The 27,761-nt window shown below is 39.2% G+C and overlaps 2 protein-coding genes and 1 pseudogene across 3 annotated transcripts; 2 read left to right on the top strand and 1 right to left on the bottom strand.

Moving 5' to 3' along the window:
• Positions 1–943: 943 nt before the first annotated feature.
• Positions 944–4,819, bottom strand: LOC141756054 (uncharacterized). Its single transcript, XM_074615498.1, has 3 exons — positions 4,634–4,819; positions 4,230–4,364; positions 944–2,239 (listed from the first exon to the last, which is right to left on the bottom strand). The coding sequence occupies exons 1-3, from the start codon at positions 4,645–4,647 to the stop codon at positions 1,078–1,080; spliced, it is 1,311 nt and encodes a 436-aa protein (XP_074471599.1). The 5' UTR covers positions 4,648–4,819; the 3' UTR covers positions 944–1,077.
• A 5,296-nt stretch (positions 4,820–10,115) lies between these two features.
• On the top strand, positions 10,116–19,960 carry fdft1 (farnesyl-diphosphate farnesyltransferase 1). 2 transcript variants are annotated; one of them, XM_074616226.1, is made up of 8 exons: positions 10,116–10,349; positions 13,322–13,419; positions 15,188–15,371; positions 15,649–15,777; positions 16,795–16,986; positions 17,842–18,018; positions 18,253–18,405; positions 18,485–19,960. In XM_074616226.1, exons 1-8 carry the CDS (start codon positions 10,251–10,253, stop codon positions 18,713–18,715), a joined length of 1,263 nt encoding a protein of 420 aa, XP_074472327.1. In that variant the 5' UTR covers positions 10,116–10,250; the 3' UTR covers positions 18,716–19,960. The 2 variants fall into 2 exon arrangements, with proteins under 2 accessions (XP_074472327.1, XP_074472326.1); XM_074616225.1 differs by lacking the exon at positions 10,116–10,349 and having other exon boundaries at positions 12,538–13,419.
• A 334-nt stretch (positions 19,961–20,294) lies between these two features.
• Positions 20,295–27,761, top strand: part of LOC141756603 (uncharacterized) — a 29,225-nt pseudogene continuing 21,758 nt past the window's right edge.

The following is a 27,761-nucleotide window of genomic DNA, read 5'->3' on the forward strand; positions in this document are numbered from 1 at the left end:
GATTTACATAAAGTAGCCTAGACCTCATCTTTATGCAAATGAGTAATGGCCAACTTGACTCCCCATCTCTCGAATCGCGCCGCTACGCTACCTGAATGCATTGCATGGCTGATTACATAGACAATGAATGGGAGGCATCGAAAGGACGGATCCTGTGGACACGTTCCATTACTCTCCCCCACAGAAACACTGCTCCTGAACTGCCTGAAACGCCTTGATTGAAGTCCCACCTTTTTTCTTCCGTAACTTGGTGATGTCACCAAGTAACACATTTGCATAATACCTGCCTAGCGGCTAGTTTGGTACACCCTCAAACAAAGCAAGTTGGAGCAGAGCTGGAGCGGAGTCCAAAGAGTTTGGTTCGGCCAGTCACAACAGAGTGGGCCAGCTGACCAATCAGAGCAGACTGGGCTTTTCGGGGGCTCAAACAGAGCGTTTCAGACAGAGGGTGAAAAGAGGTGCTGCAGCACAGCCGGTATGAGAAATATACATGAACATTAAAGCATGTGAACATGTTCTAGTAGAAATCAAAAATACAAGTCTGAGCCTGAAAATTTGCATAATAGGTCCTCTTTAATCCTGCAAGTATTTATTATTAAAGGCACAACCCCAAACCACACAATCATCTAACTGTTATCTATTAGCTGAAGGTTCTTTGATGGACTTTATGATGGTGTATATTGTATCAAGACTGTACAGATTGTTACCAATACTTAATGCTTTAATTTGCTTGTGACAAGCATGGGGGATGGGAGGACAACATGTGTAAATGTGGGATATCGCCACATGTAATTACCAACAAATATATGAGCATATATGTAAAAAACTCCACTCCAGTATAATTGTAATACACCATTTGTGATATATTGTAAGTAAAGACACAGTGAGAGATGTGGACTTTCTCGGTGTGCACTAACACTACCTGATGCCTTTCCTCTGTGCGCAACTGTAGCTGTACTGAGGAAACTAATAAAGACAAAGCATTTTGACATAATGCAAATGGTATGTTGGCTGTAAAAGTCATTCCACTTCAAACGCATACCAAACATGTGTGACATATTTATAGAGACTTCCTCATCATGTTGGCAAAGAGTTCAGCTGTAAAGCTTCTTCTGAAAACTGTATCCTTCCAATTTCTAGGTATTCTTTTGTGAACTTTACGATATCTTTCATAAAAAGCTGGACGGTACAGTGATTGAAATCTTCAGTCAGCTTCTCCCTGATGACCTCTGCATATTTATCCTGCACCATCTCCTTCCAACACTGTTGAAATGTGAGTCTAATTTGATCCTGGATGGTGTCAGATACTTGTGAGCTGTACTGAAATGCAAATGCACGTCCTTTTTCTAAATATTTCTCAAAGCTTTCACTTCTTTCTGAAAGCAGAACTTGTGCAGCTTTGATCACGGCGTTCGCCTCCTGTGTGCAGATTATTTTCTCCTCTTCTGGTTTGCTTTCAAAAACACTATGCATACCTTTGAAGTAACTCTTCCAGTCCTGCCCCTGCACGGTTATTATGTTTAAAGTTAAACTCTCAGATCTCAGGAGGCGTTTCACAGCAGAAAACAGAGCTTCACATAAAGGGTTAAGATCAGTCTTTTCAGCTGCTCTAACGTAGCTCTCATGGTCCTCAGTCTGATCCATACAGTCCACCTGGCTGTAGTTAATATCCCTGAACAGGGTTTCTTTAGTTCCCTTGAAGCCCCAGCATTTCACATAACCAATATGAGTCTTTACTCCATACACGCTCCACCACTCCTGAGCTTTCTGAACCAGGTTCAGCATGCATGGATCTGTGTTTCTTGCCAAACAAGGGCTGTTTATGGTGAAAACATACACCTTCCAGTCCTCTGAGACGGTCTCTGACTCCAGGAGTTCCTGGGTTTGTTTAATAACTATATCCTCGCTGTGTTCTCCGTTGTTGTAGTTCGGATAATAAGGTCCGTACATGACTACCTCCTCTTGTTTCTCAATAACGGCCCACGAATGCTGCTTATCTTCTGCACCACATTCCTCGGTGATGTCACGGTGAAACTCCAACAGTTTCTTGTTGGCTGACTCATTGAGTGAAATGTCACCGGTGGCTTGTCTGAACTTGAGATGCTCCAATACTTTTTTCAAAGAGTATTGTGTGTCAGCCCAGGATGATATCTGCTCCAAGAAGCTCTCAGTGTCATTCAGGTGTTTTGTCCCTCCATTCACACAGACTTCAGGTGTGCAGGGGTGACCCCAGCTCGTCCTGGAACACAAAGATGTCTCATTGTAAGGCATAAAGTGTTGGTGAATAACACAAAAACACTGTGAAACTAGTGAAATGTATCATTATTTTGTGACAAATCTAAGCACAAATTTCAAGTGGGTCTGTGATTAGAATGTTGGCTTTATTTTTAAAGTAGTAGTTTGACATTTTGGTAAATAGACTTATTTGCTTTCTTGCAAAGAGTTAAAGTGGAGATACAGCCAGAGCAAACCGGACCATTTTGGCTTCCGCAGATTTGGTGTATCTCCGCCATTAGACGAGAAGATCGATCCCACTCTCACGTCTTTAGAATAAATATGAATCAACAACCAGCAGCCAGTTAGCTTAGTATAAAGATTGGAAACAGGGAAATAGCGAGCCTGGCTCTGTCCAAAGGTAACAAGATACACCAACACGTTCTCATCCCATCTCGTCACATACTCAGACTTTGTCAAACCCCTTTGGCGTCACTTTTCGGTCGTAGTAAACACATGCTTAACGTTGTGAATTAATCAAAAACCCTTGCGTATGTCTAGGCAACAAAACCACTTAGTTTCTTAGTAGGAAAAAACAGCATGATTGGGCTTAAAATTATGTTTGTAAAATGAAAATGAGACTTAAGATTGTGAACATGGGACACAAACAAACAGTTGATTATAAAGTAAAAGTGAAACTTTAGGCATGGGACATGAACAGCGGTCCCCTGTGTTTATAAAAACATATCCACCTCCCCTCCCGCCTACCCTTTGTGTCTCTTTTATGCTCTTTATACCATCCACACTCCCCGACTTCTTTCTCTGAGTGTTTACTATTGCTGCGGATGGATTTACAATGTAGTTAATTGAAAGCCTGATGTGTTTCCCGCAGGCGCTAAAGGGTGCCTTGTGCGGCGGTATAACACACCGATGGGCGTGACAAAATGACAGTAATTTATATCATGTGAATCCACCTACCTGGACTTCTAAAGCTCAATAAATAACACATTATATCTTGTTTGTTCAATTCATACAAATATTGAAGAAAAAATGACACGTTTTGGTTTTGACTCCAGCAAGTGACTGGAAAAAATCAACAAGCCAAGACAGCCAAGAAATAGTTAGAGCACTTTGGAGGTGCTAATAGGCAGAATTAATCACCTTTGGACAGGGCCACGCTAGCCGTTTCCCCCTGTTTCCAGTCTTTGTGCTAAGCTAAGCTAACCGGCTGCAGATTCATGTTTAATGGTATTTTCTCTAACTCTCGGCAAGAAAGCAAATACTGTAGGCGTATTTCCCAATATGTCGAACAGTTCCTTTAACATAATTTACTATTTTGTTAAAATACTCGTTCAAAGTCGATGATAAACAGTAAATGTAAATTAATATGTTAAAGGAGCAGTGTGTAGGATTTAGTGTGCATCGGTGTGGTTGCATATTGCAACCAACTGAATACCCCTCCACTCACCCCTCCCTTTCTAAGTGTGTCGGAGAACCTACGGTGGCTTTCAGGTAATGTAAAAACACGAAAGGCTCTCTCTGTGTTCAGTTTGTCCGTTCTGGGCTACTGTAGAAACATGGTGGAGCAACATAGCGGACCCCGTGAAGAGGACCCGCTCCCTATGTAGATAAGAAGGGCTCATTCTAAGCTAATGAAAACACAACGATTCTTAGATTCAGGTGATTATACACTAATGAAAACATAATTCTGAATATTATTTTTAATTTCTGCAATAAATCCCCCTAAAATCTAAACACGGCTCCTTTAAGTGTCTGTTCTATGAACATATTTCTATGGGAAAATACACTTGTGAAACATAATGATGTACATCATTAAAAGCATACCATTGCGGCATAAATCATATCAAGAGGAAGTGAAAATGACACCTGACATAACCTGTGTCCTAAAACAACCCGCACGCATAAATAAACATGCGACTTTCCTGTTGCAACAAATCCCTTAAGACAACAGTTTCACGCCCCATATGAACTGTGTATATATTGTAAGTCCGTACTGTAGTCTGGCGTGCTCTGTGGATCTGTCACTGTCACATCTGTCCAGCAGAGTCTTCAGACTGACCAAACATTTCTTTGTGTAGAGCGGAGGCTCCTCTGCATATCCATTAAACAGAGGTCGCTTACGGCTCAACCTGAAAAACAAACAGGCTGATTATCATGTAGGATCAGAGGACATTGTATGGACAGCTGTTCAAAAATGAACCATGGCTTTGAGAGACATCTGTGGACAACATTAGTTGATGGGTTTGCTGAAAGAATAAATTAATTTAAGAGCCTATGGTTCAGCTATTTTAGCAAAAAAAATGTCAAAGAAAAGTCAGACACATATCAAGATGAAAGGAAACGTCGCTTCACTTCTCAGGTCATAGTTTTTGTCGAAGTAAGAACTGAGTTTACTCACATTTGAAGTTCCATCCAGACTCCTCCGCCCTGGTAGTTCAGGAATCCAATTCAATTCAAATGTGTCTCCTCTTTTCTCTTGTACAGTAGGATCAGTCATTTAGTCGTCTCCTGATTACAAGAGAAACACCTCTGACGAACAAAGTGTCACAAGAGACAGCTGAACGCTTGCACTCCCAACATATTTACTTGGACAACTGCTTGAGAGCTTGTGACTTTCAGCACTGAGCTCCTCCTCTTGGTAATGCTCACGGCCATATAGACAATACTTTCCCTTCACACTGTTGATGTATTGCCTCTTTTAGCAAATCTAGTGCATCACCAACTGCTTTATGGCAGCCTAAGCTACCCTTTTTTCCAGTTTTGCAAGTTCATAGAAGGTTGCAGCTGCAAAGTGACACGCATTACTGTGCTTGAGGTTGGCTGCAGTTAATAACTGTACACCCCGGAGCAAACCTATTAATTGCACAATTAGTCCTAGGTTCACATGGCAGTAAAAAGTCGGTTTATGATCCCACGAGATGTATGTGTTTGTGGCAAAGCCGAAACTGTGAAAGAGAATTTATCATAAAGCTATTTTTTAGTTGTATATCATCTTACAGTTTATTCATTAGTGTGTTATAGGAATTTGAAACTTTAATTAGAAAAGTGTGTCATCATTTTGATAAACGCACTAAATTATTTGTGTTTAAAAGGGTTGTTTTAGTTATTATCTTAAGACCGACCTCCACTATCACTCTGATGAATTAAGTATGAGTGCAATAATCAAACTGGAGTGTTTCCAACATTGCCCGAGGGATAAAAAAACAAAAGGCACACAACAAAAGTTATGGTAGAGTGAAACTAAATGACATCTGGTGATATATCAAAACCATTTTGAGCCCATCAAAACAACAACTGTGGAGGTCCGATGCCTTTAGCTCTTTATCATCATCATCATTATTTGTGCGATTCTTTGGCAACATCACAGCAATCTGTGATTCATCTCCTTTGTGCTTTCATGTGGTTTCTGAAAAAAAAAAGTTAGCTAATAGAGGTAAACGTGTACAGACAGTATCAAATTAAAACAAAGGCATGTTAGCACAAATGAGGAGACTGTTGCTACAGACAGAGTCATGCAGAGTAACAAGTTAGACTGGATCTGGGTGTTACTGTGTGTGTGTTTTGTGCGTTCAGCCTGGAATGTTTTAACAAAGAGTGTTTCAATACTTTTATTTCAGTCAGGACCATTTTAGTCAAAGAAAACGTATTTCCATTTGCAGTAATATATACAGTATATTGGCGGTATGGCTCTGCTCTGCTACATGGAAAGCCAAAGGCAGGGAGAGCAGCAGCAAAGACCCCACTGGATGCAGAACAGAGCTGGCATCAATGACAACAGACATGACATTGATTAAGTCAGACACAGTATTAAAAGGAGGTGGGTTGCGAGCAGCTTGTAGAGGAAGCAGAGAAGGTAGGCAGGTTGAAGCAGCTTAAATAAGGCGCCATGTATGAAATTTGCCAATGAATGCATAGAGGGGAATCAGCTGATCCATCAGCTGATTGGGCTGGCTGGTTTAAGATTGGCTGCAATCAGCTGATAGCTGTCACATGAGCAGAGCTTGACTTCATGAACTAATGTTAAGCTCGATTTATGTTTTTTAAATAAAATGTCTAAATAACTATTGGACAGATTGCCAATAAATTGTTTCACGACCTTCGTGGTGCCCAAAGGATGAATCCTACTGACATTGATCCCCTTGCAACACCATGAAGTTGACCTTTGAGGTTTTGAGTGAAATTTCTCAACAACTATTTGAGGGATTGCCATAAAATTTGCTACGGACATTCATGTCCCCCTCAGGATGAATTGTAATCACTTTGGGGATCCACTGTCATCTCACACCATCATCAACATTAAAATTTGTTGAAAACTCTGGTTTATAACATAGACTCTATATAAGTGGACTGCGATTTTGAAGCCTGGAGTTCGGCATTTTGGCCATCGCCATCTTGTTTTGCGGTAACCAGAAGTGATACGAGAGGGTGGAGCAAAGAACAACCGAACGCTGAATAAGACATTTTTAGGGCGACCAAAATGTTACAATTAACTTTCATGAACTGGGAAAAGCTTAAAATTGTAAGACGCAAACACGGACAACTCCCAGACCAGACAACGCCGTGGTAGCGACCTATCAATCACAAGGTAGCCACGCTCTAAAGCATACCCAGCTTTATGGTCTAATTGACTCTAACTGGGACCATAATTTACTAAATGAACATCATGCTGTATTGAAGAAGACTTGTAACTAGCGATTGAGACCATAAACTCATGTTTACAATGTTTACTGAGGTAATAAATCAAGTGAGAAGTAGGCTCATTTTCTCATAGACTTCTATACAATCAGACTTCTTTTTGCAACCAGAGGAGTCGCCCCCTGCTGGCTATTAGAAAGAATGACAGTTTAAGGCACTCCCACATTGGCTTCACTTTTCAGTACTGGAGGTAGCCCACTGGTTTATAAGCAAATACCTGAAAGGACTAATTCCCAGCTGCACTTTGTGTTTAGTGTTAATTAGCAAATGTTAGCATGCTGACACACCAAACAAAGATGATAAACATTGATAAACAACACCATGTTAGCATTGTCATTAGCATTTAGCTCAAAGCACCGCTGTTGTTGTCTCACAGAGCTGCAGTGTTGGCTGCAGACTTAAATACAAGTGTGAAACTTAAATCACTGTCACTTTGTTTGCATAAGTGTGCAAGATAACGCAAAGAAAGAGAGAGAGATGAAGTGTCTTTCCTGATCGAGTCAATGAACTTACTGATAGGATTGCTGCAGGCTGTCACACACAGAGCTGCCAGACTGCAGCTTTCTCTGCTCTCTACAAGGAGGTGTATCGCTTTAAGGCCCAAATCGGGATGCTTACAAAAATACTTCTATTCTCACTTTACGGTACATTTCTCACAATTAGTAAGAGAACGCAGTTGTATCCCAGGTAAATTAATTTCACATTGATTACATATCATGTCCTCTGTTGATTCGTCATAGTAGGAAAAGCACAGATGCAACTAATTACAGGCTTGGTTCAATTCAAGTGTTCCAGTATGCCAATTAGAGGTAATGCACTATACCAGGGTTCTAGTGTTGTGCATGCTGGCTCGCTGTCACACTGTCACAGCTTACTGGGACACCTGAATAGAACAGAGCTGTTGTTAATGTCATTAGTTGCACCTGTGCTTTCCCTACTATGACAAGCTAAAAGTGTGCTGTGAAAAAGGCTTATTTCTCAAGGGGCCTTTTCCCTGAACTTTGTGCTTCTGTGTGTTTTCTTACTTGTTATGAAAGAGTTTTTGAATAAATAGAAAAGCTACCAGGTTCTCATGGATGTGTTTGTCCAATTTCATCAGTCCAAGATGTTTTCAGCCAGTTTCATATTGTTTTTGATGGTATAACATACACTGTCTGACTCAAATTCTTTCTTTCTATGTGGAAGTTATGTGTTGATCCACATAGGATGTTTTTGTGTTATTGATGTCTGCAAATGTGTGCATATATGTGTGAAACTGCAAGAGAGAAAGTCTAAGATATGTTAGGTGTGGGTATGCTTTCCATGCTTGGATGGTGGATCTTGGATGTCCTCTACTGACTTGTTGACAATGAGGCAACTAAGCTTAATTCAGACTCAGCAGGCTTTAATTCACACATGGCTGTGTGTGAGCTAGACACCTACAGAGGACTCATTTTAACTCATAATATAAAATATCTTTTACAGGGAATTCATCAAGTTGTATTTACCTCTTTTTATTATTACAACTTATAGTCTCCTCACTTTATCTATGACTATTTTATCTATTTATGTTTATTAAAGTGTATAGCATTTAGTAGGCTACCTTTTGTTTTTATTTATTTTTTTGTATAATAGATGGTCATAATGTATGTAGTACTCTAGTTTTTTAAAGTTACTTATCTATGCAATGCATATGTTCTTGTACTTCTGCTGCAGCAAGGAAGACAGGAAGGATGAAATGGTTTAATGATAATAGGATAGTTATAACAACAACATTTAGTATTTCTCCACCAGAATTATAATACTGGAGGTGGGATGAAACTTTCAGAAAACAATCGACTTATAATAATTGTTAAGAATAAGAAAGAAAATACAATTTTTAACATTCATGTGGCCCTAGCTGAAAGGGCAGAATGAAGAAAGGAACTTATGTGGGATCAAAAAAGTTGATCTTATTTTAAAAAATGACATTGCTAATCATATTAATGGATTGATTGAATATACACCTGTAGACATCTACAGAGGCCTCATTTTAACTCACAATAAAATATATTTTGCAGGCAATTCATAAAGTTTTTTTTTAATGATTACAACTTCCTATAGTCTCTTCACTATATTTGTGACTATTTTATCTTGATATACAATTCATATTTACCTTTTTTTTTAGTGTATAGTATTTAGTAGGCTACCTTTTATTTGTATTCATTTATTTTTTGCATAATAGATGGTCATAATATATATAGTACACTAGTTTGTTAAAGTTACTTATTTATAGGGTGCATATGTTCTTGTACTTTTGTTCTTTATACTTTTTATCTTAAAAAATGACAATGCTAATCATATTAATTGATTGATTAAATACACCTTTAGACACCTACAGAGGCCTCATTTTATCTCATAATAAAATCTTTTACAGGCAATTCATGAAGTTTTTTTTTTTAAGTATTACAACTTCCTAGTCTCTTCACAATATTTGTGACTATTTCACAGTGATATACATTTGAAATTTAATAATGATATATATGTTTATATATATATACACATATACACATATATATATACATATATATACACACATATATATACACATATATACATACATATATATACATATATATACACACAAATATATATATATATATATATATACCATTTGTAGTATCTGTAGTTTTGCATGTGTTCTTGTACTTCTGCTGCTGTGACACTTAAATTTCTCTACATGGAAAGTTGATCTTAAAAATGACAATGCCAACTATATTAATTGCTTGATTGAATAAATAATGATAAAAATAACCTATATTTGTATAGCTTTTTTTTTTTAAACACACAAAAGTACAGATTGTCTCACAGTCAAACAAAAAGGCATAAAAGGCTAAACACATACCAGAACATACACAACATGTACAAAGAAAACACACATTTTCTATTCCTATAATGGACTAAATTATAAAAAAAAAAAAAACTGTGTTAGTGTGTGAGCACAACACGGATGGGGGATCACAACCAACAGGTATCTAGTCCCAGGATTACATAATTTCAATGAGCAGATAATGGTTTTCCTTTCAGATGAGGAACGGACCAATCAGAAGCCGCGCTCCACTGACAGTCTGCTGAGGCGGGTCATCACACCAGACACTCTGGGCTCTGATTGGTCACTGAGCGCTATGACCATGACTCGCCAACCAATCAGAGGCGTCGCTCGATCTGACGACATTCCTGCCTGAGAGAGCCGCATTCTCTGCACGGTGCTGCTGCAGTTGCTTGCTGCTGCGTTGATGGGGAATAACATCTCTGCTGGTTTACACATCAGTTTCTCACAGTAACTGAACACCTGAAGCAACATGGACATCCTGAAGTCACTGGGCCACCCGGAGGAGATATTAAACATGTTTAGGTTTAAGATGGGAGGATGCAGAACCATCATGCCAAAGTTGGATTATGTGAGTAAAACCCTCTGTTTTATAATATATTGAGAATACACTTGTCATATGAATATCGAAACAGTGACAAGCATGTAGGTTGGAGACATTTGCATTTACAGATTTGCAATCATCAAGTAGCACATATTGTTCCCCTTTTAACAGTATCACACAGACTGGCTATAGAGCAACCCGGAAACACACACAGGAAATGCAGCCTGCATTGTAATGGATTAACCTATATGGTGCTCTCCGATGGAAACAGAATCAGCTATAGTTGCTCTAATTAGATCTCTCACTCACGGTGTTAGCTCGGGTGTACACAGGCAGACAGATATGACCATTGACTTGGGATTTAGGTTACATAATGAGCTTGGATGGTGCGCATGTTTCACTGCTAATCCTAGTATTTTAACACCAGTGTGACAGAGAGAGAGAGAGAGATAGACTGCATTGAATCTCTTATTTTGGTTTTGCAGCATCATTAAATGGCCCATGACAAAAGTTTACCTCAACCATGCATTGTGAGTGAATATAATCATATTATTACGAAATATTCCTAATATTCCTTTGAGAGTAGGATGGAAGCTCCTCAAAACAACATCACACTGTTCTGCAGTACAACTTATTTCTTTGTTCAGAGGATGACAGACCTGTGACCTGTCATATTTTGTGACCTGATCAGGAATATGGACTAAAATTGTCATGCAAAAAGTATAGCCTGATTCCAAACCTCTGACACACCAGCAATTATTTTGACTCTCAGGCTGTTGCAAAAGTAGTAACACATATTTTTGATTACAGTGATCACTTAAACCTGTTAATATTTGGTCAAAGCATCAATATTTTTCCACTGTTAACCCCTCTGGCATCACATAATCTCACAGGTGACAGATTTTACTGTAACACCACATATACATCCTGTCATTCCTACAGTCTCCCATTAGGTGTCAGCAAAACACACTGCTTATTCATTCGCAGCAAACTTCCCCAAACAGCTTGATTCACCTCTTGGCCTTTTCTTCAAATATGGTTTAACTAAGGCTAAAATAATTCAGTTTATATTATTCTCATCCAGCTAATTTGGTTCTTTGAAAGCAAATTTGCTTTCAGAGAAAGCTCTTATTCACTCTTATTTTGAAATAAAGGCAAAATAAACCATGTTCAGCATTCATATTATACATATATACATATTGCTGATCATGTGATTGCACTTACATGAGAAAGGTGTGTTGAGAACCCACCCAGCATGCAGTGGGGCAATATATTCATGGACACAAATCACATTTTATGTGTTCCTACATTGTTACGGGTGTCATTCCCGCCCACAGTTTAATTACAAGCGTGCAGAAGACATTTAAGTGATAATGAACAGTGCTATAAAAAAGTAAACTTAGGCTACATTCCAAATTGCATACTTTTTCTTTTTACTTTTAGTTCTCACTACAGCTGCCCTTACAAAGTATGTACTGTTGCATGCAGTATATGTATGGGATATACCATTTCGTCATAACATTGCACCAGGTATACTATTAAGGGGTCAACTGACAAGTTTTCATTGATATGGCAACCTTTCCTTAGTTGTGTTGATGCCTTAGGCTCAGATAACTTTGTGGCTGAGTAAAGTTTGGTGTATATATACAGTATATGACCAGGAACGTTGCAAACGAAGCATTGGAGGGACCCTTGATTTGTCTTTGTGTTCACATTTTTCTGCTTAACTCCGTTTGTTTTAAGCATGTTAGTGCCCTAGATAATAGGATTCTAGACCCCTAATCATTTATCATTATTATTTATTTTTTTTCAATATTATATTTATTTTTTTGTTCATTTTGAAACAACAGAACAAACATTCACAAACGTCCCCAATAATAACATTCTCGGTACAAAGAAACTTAACAAACCTAATATTAGTATAAAAAAAGCCAGTATAGATACAGGAAAAACATGTTATAATACAAAAAATAGATAAATAAGTAAAAAGAATATACACAAGTAAAAATAATAAAATATATTTATATATAATTTATCATTATTTATTTTCTTTCTTTAACATTGATTATTTTATTTTATCTGTATATTTGTGTGTATTTATTTATTTTAATTTAATTTAATTAAAATAACAAATAAAAATAATTTTAACTTTAATTATGATTATTTTATTTTATTATTTTATTTGTATATTTTTGTGTATTTATTTATTTATTTGTTGTACACTTATTTTCCTTGCCTGGTTTTAGTTGTGTGTCCTCTGGGTATTGTCATGTGGGTGGGTGGTGGGGTGATCTATCAGTCCAATCAAGTTTGTGCAATGGAGAGTATAAAACAAAATTCAGAAATAAACTTAACCTAATTACATAAACAGATACAACTATATACTATTTTAGACTTATGTCTTTTACATTCAAAACACTATATCTTAATGTCCCTGTTTGCTCTGACACAGTCTTGTGTTCAGCAGTCACATTTCCTTGCTATAGAAGCAGATTATGAAACGTGCAACTGGTGGTGTTATTGTGCATGGAGGTGGGAGGAGCTGTGTAATCATAACAGCAGATCTACAAACACTGTGCACAGGCTCTACTCGCTGGTAGACTGTTTGTAGATCAGTGCAGCTCTTGATTTAGCTCACCAGGACGTCCTCCTGAGCGTCTCTCACCTCCCTCGACCCCTCCAGCTCTCTTGTCCTCTATACTCCACATGTTGTCCCACCAGCCGTGGCGTCGACATGGACAACAGAGTCGCTTCTTTGTAGCTGCAGCAGAGTCGGTCGTGCTCTTGTTCGTATGGCCGGAGCTTGCTGCAAGTGTTCGGTCTCTCTATCCGTGTTCAAGCGCTCTCTCTCGGTGGCACCGCGCGGCTCTCCTCGGTCCCTCCTCCTGGGCTGGAGGCTCGGGGAGCGGGGCCTGCAGGAGGCCGCTAGACCCTCCAGCGCCCTCAGACCACCAGCAGGCTTTTACCGACACACCACCTTCTTCTGTCTCTCCTGCCAGGAGTCCATGACGGAGAGTCTGCGCACCTGCTATCTGTACCTGAACCAGACCAGCCGGAGCTTTGCAGCCGTGATTCAGGCGCTGGACGGAGAGTTAAGGTGGGTGCAGAGCTGCAAGCTCCAGCAGGTGAGGAGGAGGAGGAGGAGGAGGAGGAGGAGGATGTGTGTCTGTCTGTGCGGGCATGTTTTCTCTCCTGAAGGGCAGAACTATAACTATAAGGGGCGTTGGCTGGAAGTGCTTCCCTTTTTCTGCTCTAGTGCTTCTGTGTTAAACATGTGCAAAACAAAAAGACTATATCAGCAGTTCAGACCTACTTGGCATTGGATCCATTACTCCAGAAAAAAGTCCACAACAACATGATGGCATCCCTCTGGAGTTGCAATAATGTCTGACAGCAAAGCCCAGAGATAACTTATCAATAGCTAATAGCCTCAATAGACCAGAATGCACTGCAGCCCATGGCTGAGCCAAGCCTTTTTAGGGACTTCTTGCCATGTATTAGCTGATTTTTTTTAAACCATTGTATTTTATTGTATTTTTTTTTTTAGATATTGTCTGTTTTTATTTAGTATGCCATGGACCTTCTTGTTGTGTCCTTAATGAAATTATTATCATTATTGTTATCATTAAAGTAATAATTCAAATGCACATCTGTAGGGATATCTCCACTATATTAGATTGCCTAATACCAAATAATTTTTTTCAAAATTAGTTAAGATAAGATAAGATATACTTTTATTGACCCCGTGGGGACATTTTTCCTGGACTCCGTCCAACAACACCATCAACAACAATAATAAACGATTCCACACAAGACAGGGAAACCGTTTCACAGAAACAGATGTTTCAACACATACACAGTCCACGTACATAATGGCACATACTATCACACACACCATGGCAGGTATTGCACCCACGAAGTGCACTGCACTGTCAACCGTCTTGCCCATAATGCATAGACAATGGCCCAATATTACACAGATGCAACATATTGCCCTGTCCCAATTTAACATATTGCACTGTCCCTATTTAACATATTGCACTGTCCCTATTTAACATATTGCACTGTCTAACCATATGGCACTGTCCTTATGATAGCTTTATCTTACGAGTTGTTGAGAAGTTTAATAGACATCGGCAAGAATGAATGTTTGTAACATCAATAGTTATGTCGATTAGACGATTACCAAGGAAAGTACAGATATGTGAAGATGTATTTAGATACAGTATGAACACATTGTGCAGTAAAACATGTCACTTAGGGCTGCAACTAACTAACTAACTAACATTATCGACTAATCTATATATCATTTTTTTAATCATAGTCTATGTAGCATAGATAGAGCAGAAGATAATACTTTTTTAAAATAGCATCTTTTGTCCAAACAGCAGTTAAACCCCCCCAAAATTCAATTTATAGTGATATGAAACACATAAAGCAGCAAATCCTCACATTGGAAAACCTGGAACCAACAAATGTTGGAGATGTTTGATAAATTACTTAAATGATTATCAAAATTGTAGATGATACATTTCCTCTTGCTCTACTCATTGATAGATTGGCTCATCTCATTCAATGTCACTCATGAACAAACATTGCTTTTGATGCAGCCATTCAAAGGGAGATTTAATGTGTCAATAAATAAAAGAGAGAAATTACACAAATACATCTTTAGTGTGTGTGTGCACTTTATATATCCCGGGTTAAAGGGAATCCTCTATGTATAGACTAACTTGACCTGTGACGACCTGCTTGACACGCCGGCTATTTTTTCTTTCGAGTCAATGACAAGGCAGCTTTTTTTGTCAGCGTGTATAAATACACTCAAATTTGATAGCCTCCTGTCTCCTGTCTTTGTGATCCAGACATGCAGTTTGTATCTTCTACCTGGTGCTGCGAGCATTGGACACAGTGGAGGACGACATGACCATCCCTCTGGACAAGAAGGTTCCCATGCTGAATGATTTCCACACCTACCTGTACCAGGATGAGTGGTGCTTCACCGAGAGCCAGGAGAAAGACCGGCAGGTTCTGGCGGATTTCCCCACGGTTAGTATGCACTACATGGTATTACCACACAGTCTATGGGTGGTACATACTGTACAGTAGAAGGCAGGTACATTAGGCTCTCCAGGCTTAAATTACTCATGCAGACAGATTTACTGACACAATGGCAGCATAAAATACCATGTTGATGACCGAGTTTACTTTGTAAGTTGGTTGTCTAATATCTGTGATGGTATGTGATAGAAAAGTCTATAGTGAAATCAGATTAAAGGCTGTTATAAATCAGTAACTGTAATCTTCATGTGTACTTGCAACCCAGATATCACTGGAATTCAGAAACCTCGCTAAGGAATACAGAGACGTCATCTCGGATATCTGCCACCGTATGGGAGTAGGGATGGCTGAATTCCTGGAAAAGAAAGTGGGATCCATGAAGGAGTGGGACCTGGTAAATGTCAATGTTTATGTTAAGATAGCAGCAAACATGTTAGACATATTAGGACAGAAACATGTGTTTGAATGGCAATAAGAAATACATGTTTTAACAGCACAGACAGATCTCTGTCACTGTTTATGGTACCATAACATTAGAGTTAAGCAAACTGGCAGATTAGAGCAGAGATACTATTGTTTTGTCTAAAGGCCCAGACACACCAAACCAACATCAGGGAACTAGCGGCGACGAAGGCCGCCTGTTGCGTCGCCTCACGTCGACATACGTTCTGCGCCTGCATGAGAGGAAATAACTCTCCACACCAGCAGGCGGCGGTAGTCTGTATTTGTCATTCAAAAAGGGAAACCAGAAGACAGAGGACGGCAGATAAACAAGCCGTTGTTATGATACGTACATGAAACAAAGCGGCATTTGCCGACCATTTTCACACCACTCTCACTCACCACTTAGTTTCATCCCAGATGGCCATGTCGCTGTGAAAATATCCATGTATTGGAACGATCAGATGAGATGAAGATAAAAAATGAGAAGAGCCTTCTGTGTTTTTCCTCTTGACTTAACCCGTTGGCCTGCTTTCCTCACTTCTGTTTCTCTTCTCGTGCACTGATTCCTCTAAGTTGAACAGCCAATGAGAGTGATTTCTCTCACCGATGAGCTCCGCTGTTGATTCAACATGCTGAATCCACCTAAAAACCTTAGAGACGGGCAGACTATGCTGACCATGGGCTTGGTGTGTCAGGACCTTTAGGTTTCCATGGCTGGGAGTAAAATATGTTGTTATTGACAGCTTCATTCTGTCTTAATAATGCGTTCTCAGTCATTCTGGTATCTTACCACTCACTACGTAAAACATCCTATAAACCCCATGTCTTTGACTCTGACAATACTGTTGAAATGTTTCATTATCACCTTTGGATATTACAGTAACTGTGTGTTCAATCATCAGTCATTCATGTCATGCTGGGACTTTAAATTCTGACGCCATGTTGTCTTGTTGTCTCCTCTGCGCAGTATTGCCACTATGTGGCGGGGCTGGTCGGCGTCGGTCTGTCTCAGCTGTTCTCTGCGTCCCAGCTAGAGGACCCCGAGGTGGGGCGCGACAGTGAGCTGGCCAACTCCATGGGCCTGTTCCTCCAGAAGACCAACATCATCCGAGACTATCTAGAGGACACGCAAGTGGGACGTGCCTTCTGGCCACAAGAGGTAGGAACGCGTTCCTTTGTCCTGTTATGAGTGTGTTTGTTTTACCTGTGTGTCTGACCTGAGCCTCACGGTAAGGTAGCAAAAGCTTCAGAATACAGTCAATTCATTTCCATTGTGCATTATGAGACGTGTGTTAATATAACCTCTGGTGCACCTTTTTTATTCATTACGTGTGTTTTGAAGCAGCATGGTTGCATTGGAAAGTGAACTCCAGTGAATATATAGATTATATATAGATATTCTGTCTCTATAAATAGTATCAGCATGGAGAGTTGTGCCACACATGTCAGTCTTAAGGCCTTTACACACCGGAGGGGAGTGACGAATAAATGACAAGAAAATGCGAATGTCTAGGGCTTTTATTGTGAAAGGTAAGAATGGAAGGAGTGGATCTGGTCTGCGATGCCTTTGTCGAGGTTGAAAGGAAAGTCTGTCGTTCTGGTTCGGACTACATGGCCTTTGTGTACTGTTGTTTCATAAATATAGGCACAACTCAACCGATTCAACACATCGTGATTGGTTGATGCCTTTATTCATGGTGCGAAAGCTCCGAAATATCAACCTTTTTGTTGGAAAAAAGTATTCTGCTTTTTCATTCTGTGTGAGTACTCATGACAAAAACAACAGCTCGAAAACATATATTGGCGTGCAAATTAATTTGCACAAAAAAAGCCAGCCCCCCCGGTGTGTAAAGGCCTTTATGTAGATTGTGCCTCCTAATAAAAAGAGGAAGCAGAGAGAGAGTAAAAGAAAAACTCCTTTTCGTCAAGTAGCGCTCTTGTTGTTTAGAGATCTGCTGACTATTGATTTAAAAACACAGTATGTGATGTGTTAACATCTTGTGTCCCCGTGCAGGCTTGGAGTCAGTTTGCAGGTCGTCTGGAGGACCTGGCCCAGGCCGAGAAGCTAGAGTCGGCTCTCTCCTGTCTCAACCTGCTGGTCACCGACGCTCTGAAACACGTCCCGGACGTTATCGCCTACCTGTCCCGCCTGCGCAACCAGAGCGTCTTCAATTTCTGTGCCATTCCACAGGTATACACACTGATTCATCACTTCCTGTCTTTCAACAATATAGTGATTTATTTTGTATTTGTATGACATGATATTTGAACAGCACATTAGCATGCTGCTAGCATTTTATCCTCCCAATAGTTTCTCTTTTCAGATACATCAGTTAAATGTTCACACAGGGCCAACAGATGCAAGAGACACATTTATTTTCATTCATTTCTTGTCTTGACTATGTGTTTATCCTCTCCTGACCAGGTGATGGCAATAGCTACACTGTCGTCGTGCTACAACAACCCCAAGGTGTTCCAGGGAGTGGTGAAGATCCGAAAGGGACAGGCCGTCACACTCATGATGGAAGCCACCAACATGACAGCCGTGCAGACCATCATCGCCCAGTACAGCCAGGAGGTGGGTGTGTTTTTGTGTTTTGCTCTCCTACTTCCACCACATTGGTGCACTTTAACACAAACTCCCTTCCTCTCTGCAGATTTTACAGAAGGTCTCCCACACGGACCCGACGCGGGACAAGACCCTGCACATCCTGGCTCTGATCCAAGAGAAGTCCGCCCTGTCACAGTCCAGCTTCCCCTCCAGGACCCACCACCTGTCGCCTATGTACCTGTCTGCCGCCATGCTGCTCGCCGCTCTCAGCTGGCAGTACCTCAGCACCACCGCAGCAGCGCAGGCGCAGGGCACCGGCGACATGCCGGGACAGTGAACCCATTTACCCTCACCTTTCCTGGGGTGCCACGGACTCAGAAAGCCCCTTTGTCCACTCTGGAGGTCCGGTTCTCCTCTTGACTGGAGGAATCTGAAGCTTCCTTACTTTGCCCTCTTCATTATGGCCGTCACAGGACCATGGACATATTTAGTAGGGCTGCACAATATGAGGAAAATATGTGATAACTTTGTTGGTTATGGCGATGACAACTTGTGATAAATAGACAGATATTAAAGAGTACTCAGTTGTGCCCTTCTGCTGCTTTCAGTTTTTGCTGAAATAAAACAAATTGCTTGTTGAATTTAAAAAATGAAAAGAAATTATTTCTTTCGTGATGTTTTTATCGTGCAAGTTGACATCGCAATGACAATAAAACTATATTGTGCAGCCCTATTATTCAGACTATGGAGGGGTTCTGGTAACATGGCTGGTCTCTTTATGTTGTTTGATAGTGATTTCTAGTCACCCTGCATCTGGATAATTTATTAACAGAGTCGTGTGGTTATATTCACCAGCATAAATGGCACATTGAAACAATTCAGGGCGTTTTTGTTGTTTGCTGTTTATGTTGATTGTGTTCTTCTTTTTGTTTGTTTGATTTGTAACATGTTGACCCTTTGAATTGAGGGAAATTATTCAACATATTTGAACATTTTAAAGACAAAAAGTAGTCATTTTCCCTATCAAGGGGTGAAATGCACAGTACATGACACTGCCCATTTTAAGGATTTTGGGGAACACAGTCACCAAACTACATTAAGTTTTTGTTGTAATTTTGTGTCAAATCTTCATATTTTTCATGTCAAATTAAAGCTACTTTAATATTCCACTCGTTATGTTTCTACAGGAGAAACACTCACAGTCACACTAACTATGTTAGCGTAGATGACGTGGACAGCATCCACTCACGGCAGAGCTTCATTTCAACACTTGTATGTCTGCGTTCTTTCTGTTTCAACTCCTTTGAAGTAGGAGAAAAAGATCAGTGCATTTCCAAGGTAGCTTTGACATGGACTGTTTGAATAAGTGAGGGAGAACAAATGTAATTTCTTGTATATTTGATATCTGAAATAAATGCATATTGAGACAGCTAGCTAAAGTGTCCTTAACACAGCTTTGGTGAGTAGAAAGGCTAGCACAGAGTAACCTTGTACAGAACCAAAGGAGAGCTACAAACATTGCTATGTAATGTGACATTCTGATTTGTACATATTTGAACAAATAAAGAGGTGAAAGAATCTACACAGTCTGAGTGAAGTCATACTTTGATTTACAGCCTGTTGATTATAGTTAATGTTTCTATAGATTCCAGACTGTAAAATTATCTTTTAAAATTTTACAGCATAGTTGATTCATATATGGTGCTGTGCTTTGTTTTTGTTAGTTATATTTCTGACTGTATATGTGTGTACATACAGAAATCACAACTATGAAGCAAAATAATGAGAAGGTAAGATTTTCATAAAGATAAAATAAAAAGGGTTGCATTATGTTCTCTTTATCGTTGCCAGGTCATCATGTTAAGATCAACCGTCAACCTTTGGAAAGACATTTTTGTCAGTCACGAGATGTTTCATTACACAGACATGTGATTCCATAACTAGCTGCTTGTAAAAAGGACAGTAGAGGACTGCAGAGGACTGGTGTTTAGTTCAGAGAGAGAAAAGAGTGACCCAGAAGAACGTCCATCGAAACAGCTGCAACACAGGTAAAAGTTAAGACTTCGATTTTTGGGAGATTTTTTGTTTTTTCTTTTATTATGACTTCAATTTATATGTTTAATGATACTTGGTGTTTATAATATCTTTATATTTGAGTTGATTGTTAATAAGAAAAGACTTTAAAGAGCAGCTGCCGTTATAGATTACAATTTACAGTCTTTAATGCACTTTTTTTGCACATTTTTAAATTATAATTTACAGTCTTTAGTGCACATTTTTAGATTATAACTTACAATCTTTAATGCACATTTTTTCAATTTTTTTTTCAATTTAGTCTTTAATGCACATTTGTTTTATAATATGTACATCTGTTACTTTATGTACATATCTGTCACTGTTAATATAAATTCTGCTCACTGTACATACAGTATATAGACATCTTCACATGTACATACTGTACATAAATTATAACAGAAATGTAAAATGATTTCCATATTTTGAGAAGAAACAACAAGATGCTCCAGTGTGACCTAAATTACACTGTCATTGTCTTGTGATGCTCACGCTGAAATGTCTCATAAAACACTGCCATGTCTCATAAAACAGTAGCAATGAACATGTTACAGTCTAGGTGATAACGTTGAAGTCTCACTGTCAGCTTTTTTTGCAGGATGCATCCTCTGGCTCTCCTTTGTGTACTCGTGACGGTCTCCGTCACCTGGGCTCGACCTAACCTCCATCATGCCTCCTCAGAGATGATCGACCTTATCAACAGGGCCGGCACCACCTGGACGGTGAGTAGACCCAGAGTACTTCCTGTCTCTGCAGCATGTGGCCACCTGAGGAAACCTGTTTTCACAGATTGTGGTCGTGAATGCTGTGATTTCTGCTTTTTAAAACTCTGCTTCTTTTGCTCCAGGCCGGGGAGAACTTCCACAACATTGATACCAGCTATGTGAAGGGACTGTGTGGGACTATACTGAACGGAGACAAGCTGCCAGAAGTGTAAGTTTAACCATGTATGATGAGGGTGTGTGCACCATCTTATCTTCTTATCTGCAGTGCTCAGTGACCAGTGTCGTTTCTTGTTCAAGGGTTCACAGCACTGAAGGCATTGAGCTGCCAGACAACTTCGACGCACGCAAGCAGTGGCCCAACTGTCCCACAATCCAACAGATCAGAGACCAGGGATCCTGTGGATCCTGCTGGGTAAGATAGACCAACAAAATGTGGTTGATCAGTTGCTCTGTTGAGAGGAACCAAAAGAGAACTAAAGTGCATTTTAGAGATCATGGCCACGTTCCAAATCGCATATTCTTTATTTTTACTTTACGTACTGCAGCTGCTCTTATAAAGTACGTACTGTAGCATGCAGTATGCATTCAATTGGGACACACTTTAATAGGCGACTCAATCAAAAAGTCAGCACAACTACAAGCCAAATATACCTTTCTGTAGGCCTACACGGCAAGAATACTTAATTATACTTTTTGTAAGTATATCTCGATCAAAAGATTAAGTACAAGTAGGCCTATAAGCCAAGTATACTTAGACTTTTCTGTATACTTGTCAGTATAAGCCAAGTATACTTAAATTTCTCTGTATACTTGTCAGTATAAGCCAAGTATACTTAGACTTTTCTGTATACTTGTCAGTATGAGCAAAGTATAGTTATGTATACTTTTGTCAAGTATATCTCTGAGTACATAAAGTACATAAAAAGTAAACTGAAAGTATACTTTCTTGTTTTAAGTTGAAAAGAAGTATACTGATAGCACACTTGAATAAACTTCTTTTTGGTAAAGACACACTATTTCATCATAACACTGTGCCTTGAACTTTGATCCTCTTGCTCTTATGTCCACTGCGGCTGCACAGAGGATTGTGGGTCAGAATAGCCAGAAAAACATCCTGACTTACACACTGCAAAATGTGACAGGGCGTAGTAGGACATTCTGGTATTTTTGGCATACTGCATTTGACATACTATGTATTGGGACATAGTCAATCTTTTTCTGGCATACTAAATAGTACAGTAGTATGGATATTGGAACGCACAGATTATTCTTAAACCAGTGTTCCCCCTTTTTTTTTTATTTCCCACAGGCCTTTGGGGCAGCTGAGGCGATATCCGACAGGTTATGTATCCACAGCAAGGGTCAGATCTCTGTAGAGATCTCTGCTGAAGATCTACTGTCTTGCTGTGATGAATGTGGCATGGGGTGAGTACTTGTGTATTAAAATGAGTGTATTACAGGTCTTTTAAGAGGACGTCGAACAACAACCCTTGTGGTGTTTTTTATTTTCCTGTGGACGCAGCTGTTATGGTGGTTATCCCTCTGCTGCTTGGGAGTTCTGGGCAAAGAAAGGGCTTGTGACAGGAGGCCTGTATAACTCCAATGTCGGTAAGCTGATCCAAAAGTGTTAACTAAAATGGGTTTATAGAGCTTTTCAGCAAAATATTTACAGTCTGAGCTGAAACTGATGGCGTGTTTGACAGGCTGCCGACCCTACAGCATCGCTCCCTGTGAGCACCACGTGAATGGGACTCGTCCTCCGTGTCAGGGTGAAGGAGAGACTCCTAAGTGTGAGCAGCAGTGCCTTGATGGATACTCGCCATCCTATCAGAAGGACAAACACTTTGGTACAGACTCTAAAGTTATCTATTTCCCCCCAACCTGCAGTCACTTCTCTGTCATACATGGTCTTGTTTCTATTGTTTCCTGTGTCTCCATCTTCAGGTAGACGCACATACAGCGTCCCGTCCCAACAGGAGCAGATCATGACCGAGCTGTACAGCAACGGGCCTGTGGAGGCAGCTTTCTCTGTATATGCAGATTTTCTGCTTTACAAGGCTGGTGAGGCTGGTTAGACTTTGTTGCCACATAAGCTATACAACTCTGTATATACAACAAACTGTATACTGCCTGCACACAAACGTCTCCTCAACACATAGCAGCACACACACAAGCAGGAAAAGTAATTTATTACATATGAAGCAGTTTCACTTCATCTCAGAATGAAAATCAACTTGAAACCTGCTTTAACCTGCTTTATTTTCAACATACAATCCATGTTTGCTTATCTGTCTCCCAGAGTTTAATCCTACTTTAGTGGTTCCCGACCTTTTTGTTCAGTGACGCCTTAAAATGAAGCAAAATGTGACCCCTCATCACATATTAAGGCCTTAGTGTGGACGTGAGTGGTGAGCAGTTCAACCAAAGAGTGATTTTTCCTTCTCAGATTGTTTCATTTGAAGGATTTGCACATGTCTGATGACATAAAAGTATTTTGTATTTCACAAAAAAACACAAAAATTAAGAAAAGGTAAACATAAATTTGCATAACTGTCCTACAACATAGAGTTGGCCCTGACCAATTTGGCATCCTATTATAAGTTTTTAGTTGGTGCCCGTTGCATTGCAGCTAATTCCACCACAAATGATTGTGTTCATACACTCACACAGAAACTGCTTAGCTTTATGTCTTTGAGATTAAGATGAAAAGAAAAACTGCATTTCTCAAAATTATGTTGTAGGTTATTCCCCAAACACCTGAATAGTCTTTAATGAATTTAAGGTGGGAGTAACTGATGTCAACTCTAGCTATTTATTAAATTAGTGAACGTTACTATCATCCAAAGTAAGCTAGTAGCACTCTGCTTCAACACTATGCAATAAATAAACTATTCATTCACCACATTATCTCTGTTTTTTCCCAGGTGATGTTGCTATTTAATAGGCTATGTAGTTATGTTGTCGCGGGCTTTCTTTGTAATATTTTGAAATAATAGTATTAGTAAAAATAGTAAAAATCGTATGTTGTCTTCCCTCATTTGGGGCGCCCCTATGAATGAATGGCTCCCCTATAGTGCTCGCCTATACCGCCTATGCCTAGGGCCGGCTCTGCTACAACATAGTGATTTTTGGCAGGTTGACTCTCAATGTTTTGATGCTGAAGTTACTTTGACACATCGCCAATCTAAAAGCATATTTTATTCTTAAATAATTATATTATATTATATAATATAATATAAAATATGTAGTAAATGTGTTAAAATGAGTAAAAAACCACCACTTGTTGTCCTTTAAGCCCTGTGTTATTGCACTCAATGTTACACTGTAGGTGTGTACCAGCATGTGACAGGGGAGATGCTGGGCGGTCATGCCATCAAGATCCTCGGTTGGGGAGAGGAGAATGGGACGCCATACTGGCTGGCTGCAAACTCCTGGAACGGTGACTGGGGAGATAAAGGTACCAGGGTTTGGGACATCATGGTTCTTCTTGGTCACATAATCTGGTAATGTGGTGAGCGATATGGTAAAAAAGGTGTAAATCATGTTCTTGTGTCTTCTCATTTCAGGTTTCTTCAAGATCAAGCGTGGAAATGATGAGTGTGGTATTGAGTCAGAGGTGGTGGCAGGGATCCCACTCAACTAGATTAAATGAGTCCTAAAGACCTTTGTTGCATTTAAAAGGCAAATATTGAGAGATTTCCTGTAATCAGCAGAATAAATTACACAACATGGTGAAACAAGACCTTTTGTGCTTGCTTTGTTATTGTTCTAAATAAATCATTATGTTTAGCTCCAGGTTCTTTCCCTATGAGCTACACAGTCTTTTCACAGCTTCACAAAGGCATTTTATGGTCTGTAATTAAAACAAGTTATCTAAAAAGGTACAAGTGGTACGTTTTGAGTGAAACTGTATTTGAAACTTCAGTGTAACATCTTTGACATGGAGCCCAGTCAGAGCAGTTGTCCCCACGGACATATCAGATTTTGCCGGTGTCTCCCTCCGGCCGCGGTCGGGAGGCTGAGGCAGGAAAAGCCAACACTAGGATCAGTATTGATTCATGGAGCGACCTTCGTCTGGTCAGCTAACATTACTGCCAAGCAGGTGAAATATAGAGTGATATTGTGGTTTTAGCTGACGTGTGTCGCCTCACTGTTGTGATCGATGCTCGTTCATGTCTATTTAGAGCGAGCACAAGCGCGAGCCCGACACTGACTTTCGTTGACTTCACGGCCACAGGTGTTCGCTGTTAACAAGCATTTTTATGAAAGTTACAAACAGTCCCTTTAAAGGTTGCTGACCCCTGGTCTACGGGGACAGACTGTATATATATATTTTTTTATTATTATTATTGTGTCATGCATAAATAATATGCCCAGCCTAAACAGACTTAAAAGACACCATTATTTAGAAAATAAAGAAAAGACAAAGGCCGAAACCAGAGTACCAGTATAAATACACCTGTGGCCATTAAGTCAACGAAAGTCAGCGTCGGGCTCGCGCTTGTGCTCGCTCTACATAGACATGAACGAGCATCGCTCAAAACAGTGAGGCGACACACGTCAGCTAAAAGCACAACATCACTCTCTATTTCAGCTGCTTGGCAGTAATGTTAGCTGACCAGACGAAGGTCTCTCCATGAATCAATACTGATCCTAGTGTTGGCTTTTCCTGCCTCAGCCTCCCGACCGCAGCCGGAGGGAGACACCGGCACCCGGTAGGAGACGATAACGTTTCTCGCTGCGGAGCCCCGTCACTTCACAAGACACGGAAAACCTCTGTTGGTCTGGAGGACCTCTAATAATATTTTATTTATATTTTATATTATTTATTTATTTATTTTTCTTAATTTTAATTTTAATTTCTTGTATTTATTTATTTATTTTCCTGCATGTCCGCTACTGCTCCACACTCCAGTCCAGTAGGTAGTGTAGTGATAATGCTCCTATAAGCTGGTTGCCAATAAGCACCAAAGAAGCAGAAGAGGAAGCAGAACAGCGCATGTGCAGTAGTGCACTTCTCTATTTGTAGTCGTGTCTGTCTCTCTGGATGCCCTCTCTCATCCTACATCTATAGATCCATGGTAAAGCCGGACCGTAGAACATGAGGCGGACTTTGACATTGGAGGTGTCTCTTTAAACATACGAAGCAGGAAGCAGCAGGAAACACCGGGCAGGTGGATTTACCGGTGGATTACCGCTTAGTTCCCATCACCGGCAGAGGTGATGGGACGTGAAGGAGGAGCTGTAAAACATCTTTAACGTTAGCTGGTGGTGATGAAGGCAGGTTGTCGCGCATTACTGTAACTAATAACTATATATATATACACGTCTGTTGTCTGTCCCCGTTGTATCGGCTTTGAAGGAGTCATTTATCGTTACATTACCGTCAGCTAGACCCGGTTAGCTCTCTACTGCAGCTAACTATGCTTTTATCACATTTGGAGCTATGGAGAACATATTGGGAGTGTGTTTCCAGACCTTACACGGTGTTCATCTGCTCCCTCACGGCCGCACTGTACTATCTGTGGGGCCGCAGTTGTCAGGTCAGTCACTGGGGGAAAGGTTTGCGCTCATTTCTTTATTATGAAATGTTATTTCTTATCTTTATCTTATCCCTTCTCCTTTTTAGGGTTATTCTACTCATTTTGTTGACTGTGATTTCATTTAATTTCTTTTCTTTTCTTTCTTTTTAATAATTAAAACATATTTTTATTTATTTATATTTATTAAATATGTATTTATTATTATTTTTGGATTTTATCTTAGTCTGCTCCATTATATTTTCTCTTTTATTTTTTCTTAATTATATTTTTATATTACTGTTTTTTTTAAAAAATATTTTCTTATTTAATTTTTATTTTTATTTGATCTCAGTCTACTTTAAGGTTTGGGGTCATTTTTTATGCTATGTTATCTTATGTTATCTTTATCTTATCCCTTCTCTTTTTTTAGTTTTATTCTACTCATTTTGTTAACTGTATTTTCGTTTTGTTTTATTTATTTATTTTCCTTTTATTTTTTCTTAATTATATTTTCACATTACTGTATTTTTGAAAGAAAACATATTTTCTTATTTAATTTTTATTTTTATTTGATCTCAGTCTACTTTATTTTTTTTATTTTTAAAATTTTTTTTTTTATTAAATATTTATTTATTATTTATTTTGTATTAATTTAATTTAATTTAACTGTATTTTTAAAAATATATACATATTTCTTTATTTGATCTCAGTCTACTTTATTTTATTTTATTATATTTTTCAATATCTCTTTTTAAAAGTTTTTTTAATCATTTTGTTCAAGCTATCTTTATTTAACACACCAGAAGAAGAAAAAATCCTACTATGACCTCTTGAGCTATGTAATATGTATGGTTAATATATGAATATATTATATATTAGCATAATGTTACTGTACTTTGTTCTACAAAATTGAGGGCATTTTAACACAGATTTGATTAATATTATGTTTAGGCCTGCAACTAATGGTTAATTGCTAAGTAACACTTTATTCTAACATCTATTTGGCAATTATAACCAGCATATAAACAAGTCATATAACGCACTATATCGTAGTCATAAAGAG

Source organism: Sebastes fasciatus, chromosome 18 (genome assembly GCF_043250625.1).
Source record: "Sebastes fasciatus isolate fSebFas1 chromosome 18, fSebFas1.pri, whole genome shotgun sequence".
NCBI lineage: Eukaryota > Metazoa > Chordata > Actinopteri > Perciformes > Sebastidae > Sebastes > Sebastes fasciatus.

Excerpts from the sequence above, each read along its gene's own strand:
- LOC141756054 (XM_074615498.1), bottom strand. Across the intron at positions 2,240-4,229 it reads ACAGAGCACGCCAGACTACA|GACGAGCTGGGGTCACCCCT; the intron begins GTACGGACTTAC and ends TTTGTGTTCCAG.
- fdft1 (XM_074616225.1), top strand. The coding sequence starts at position 13,115 with ATGGCCGGAGCTTGCTGCAAGTGTTCGGTCTCTCTATCCGTGTTCAAG. Across the intron at positions 15,372-15,648 it reads TTCTGGCGGATTTCCCCACG|ATATCACTGGAATTCAGAAA; the intron begins GTTAGTATGCAC and ends CTTGCAACCCAG. Across the intron at positions 16,987-17,841 it reads GTGCCTTCTGGCCACAAGAG|GCTTGGAGTCAGTTTGCAGG; the intron begins GTAGGAACGCGT and ends GTCCCCGTGCAG.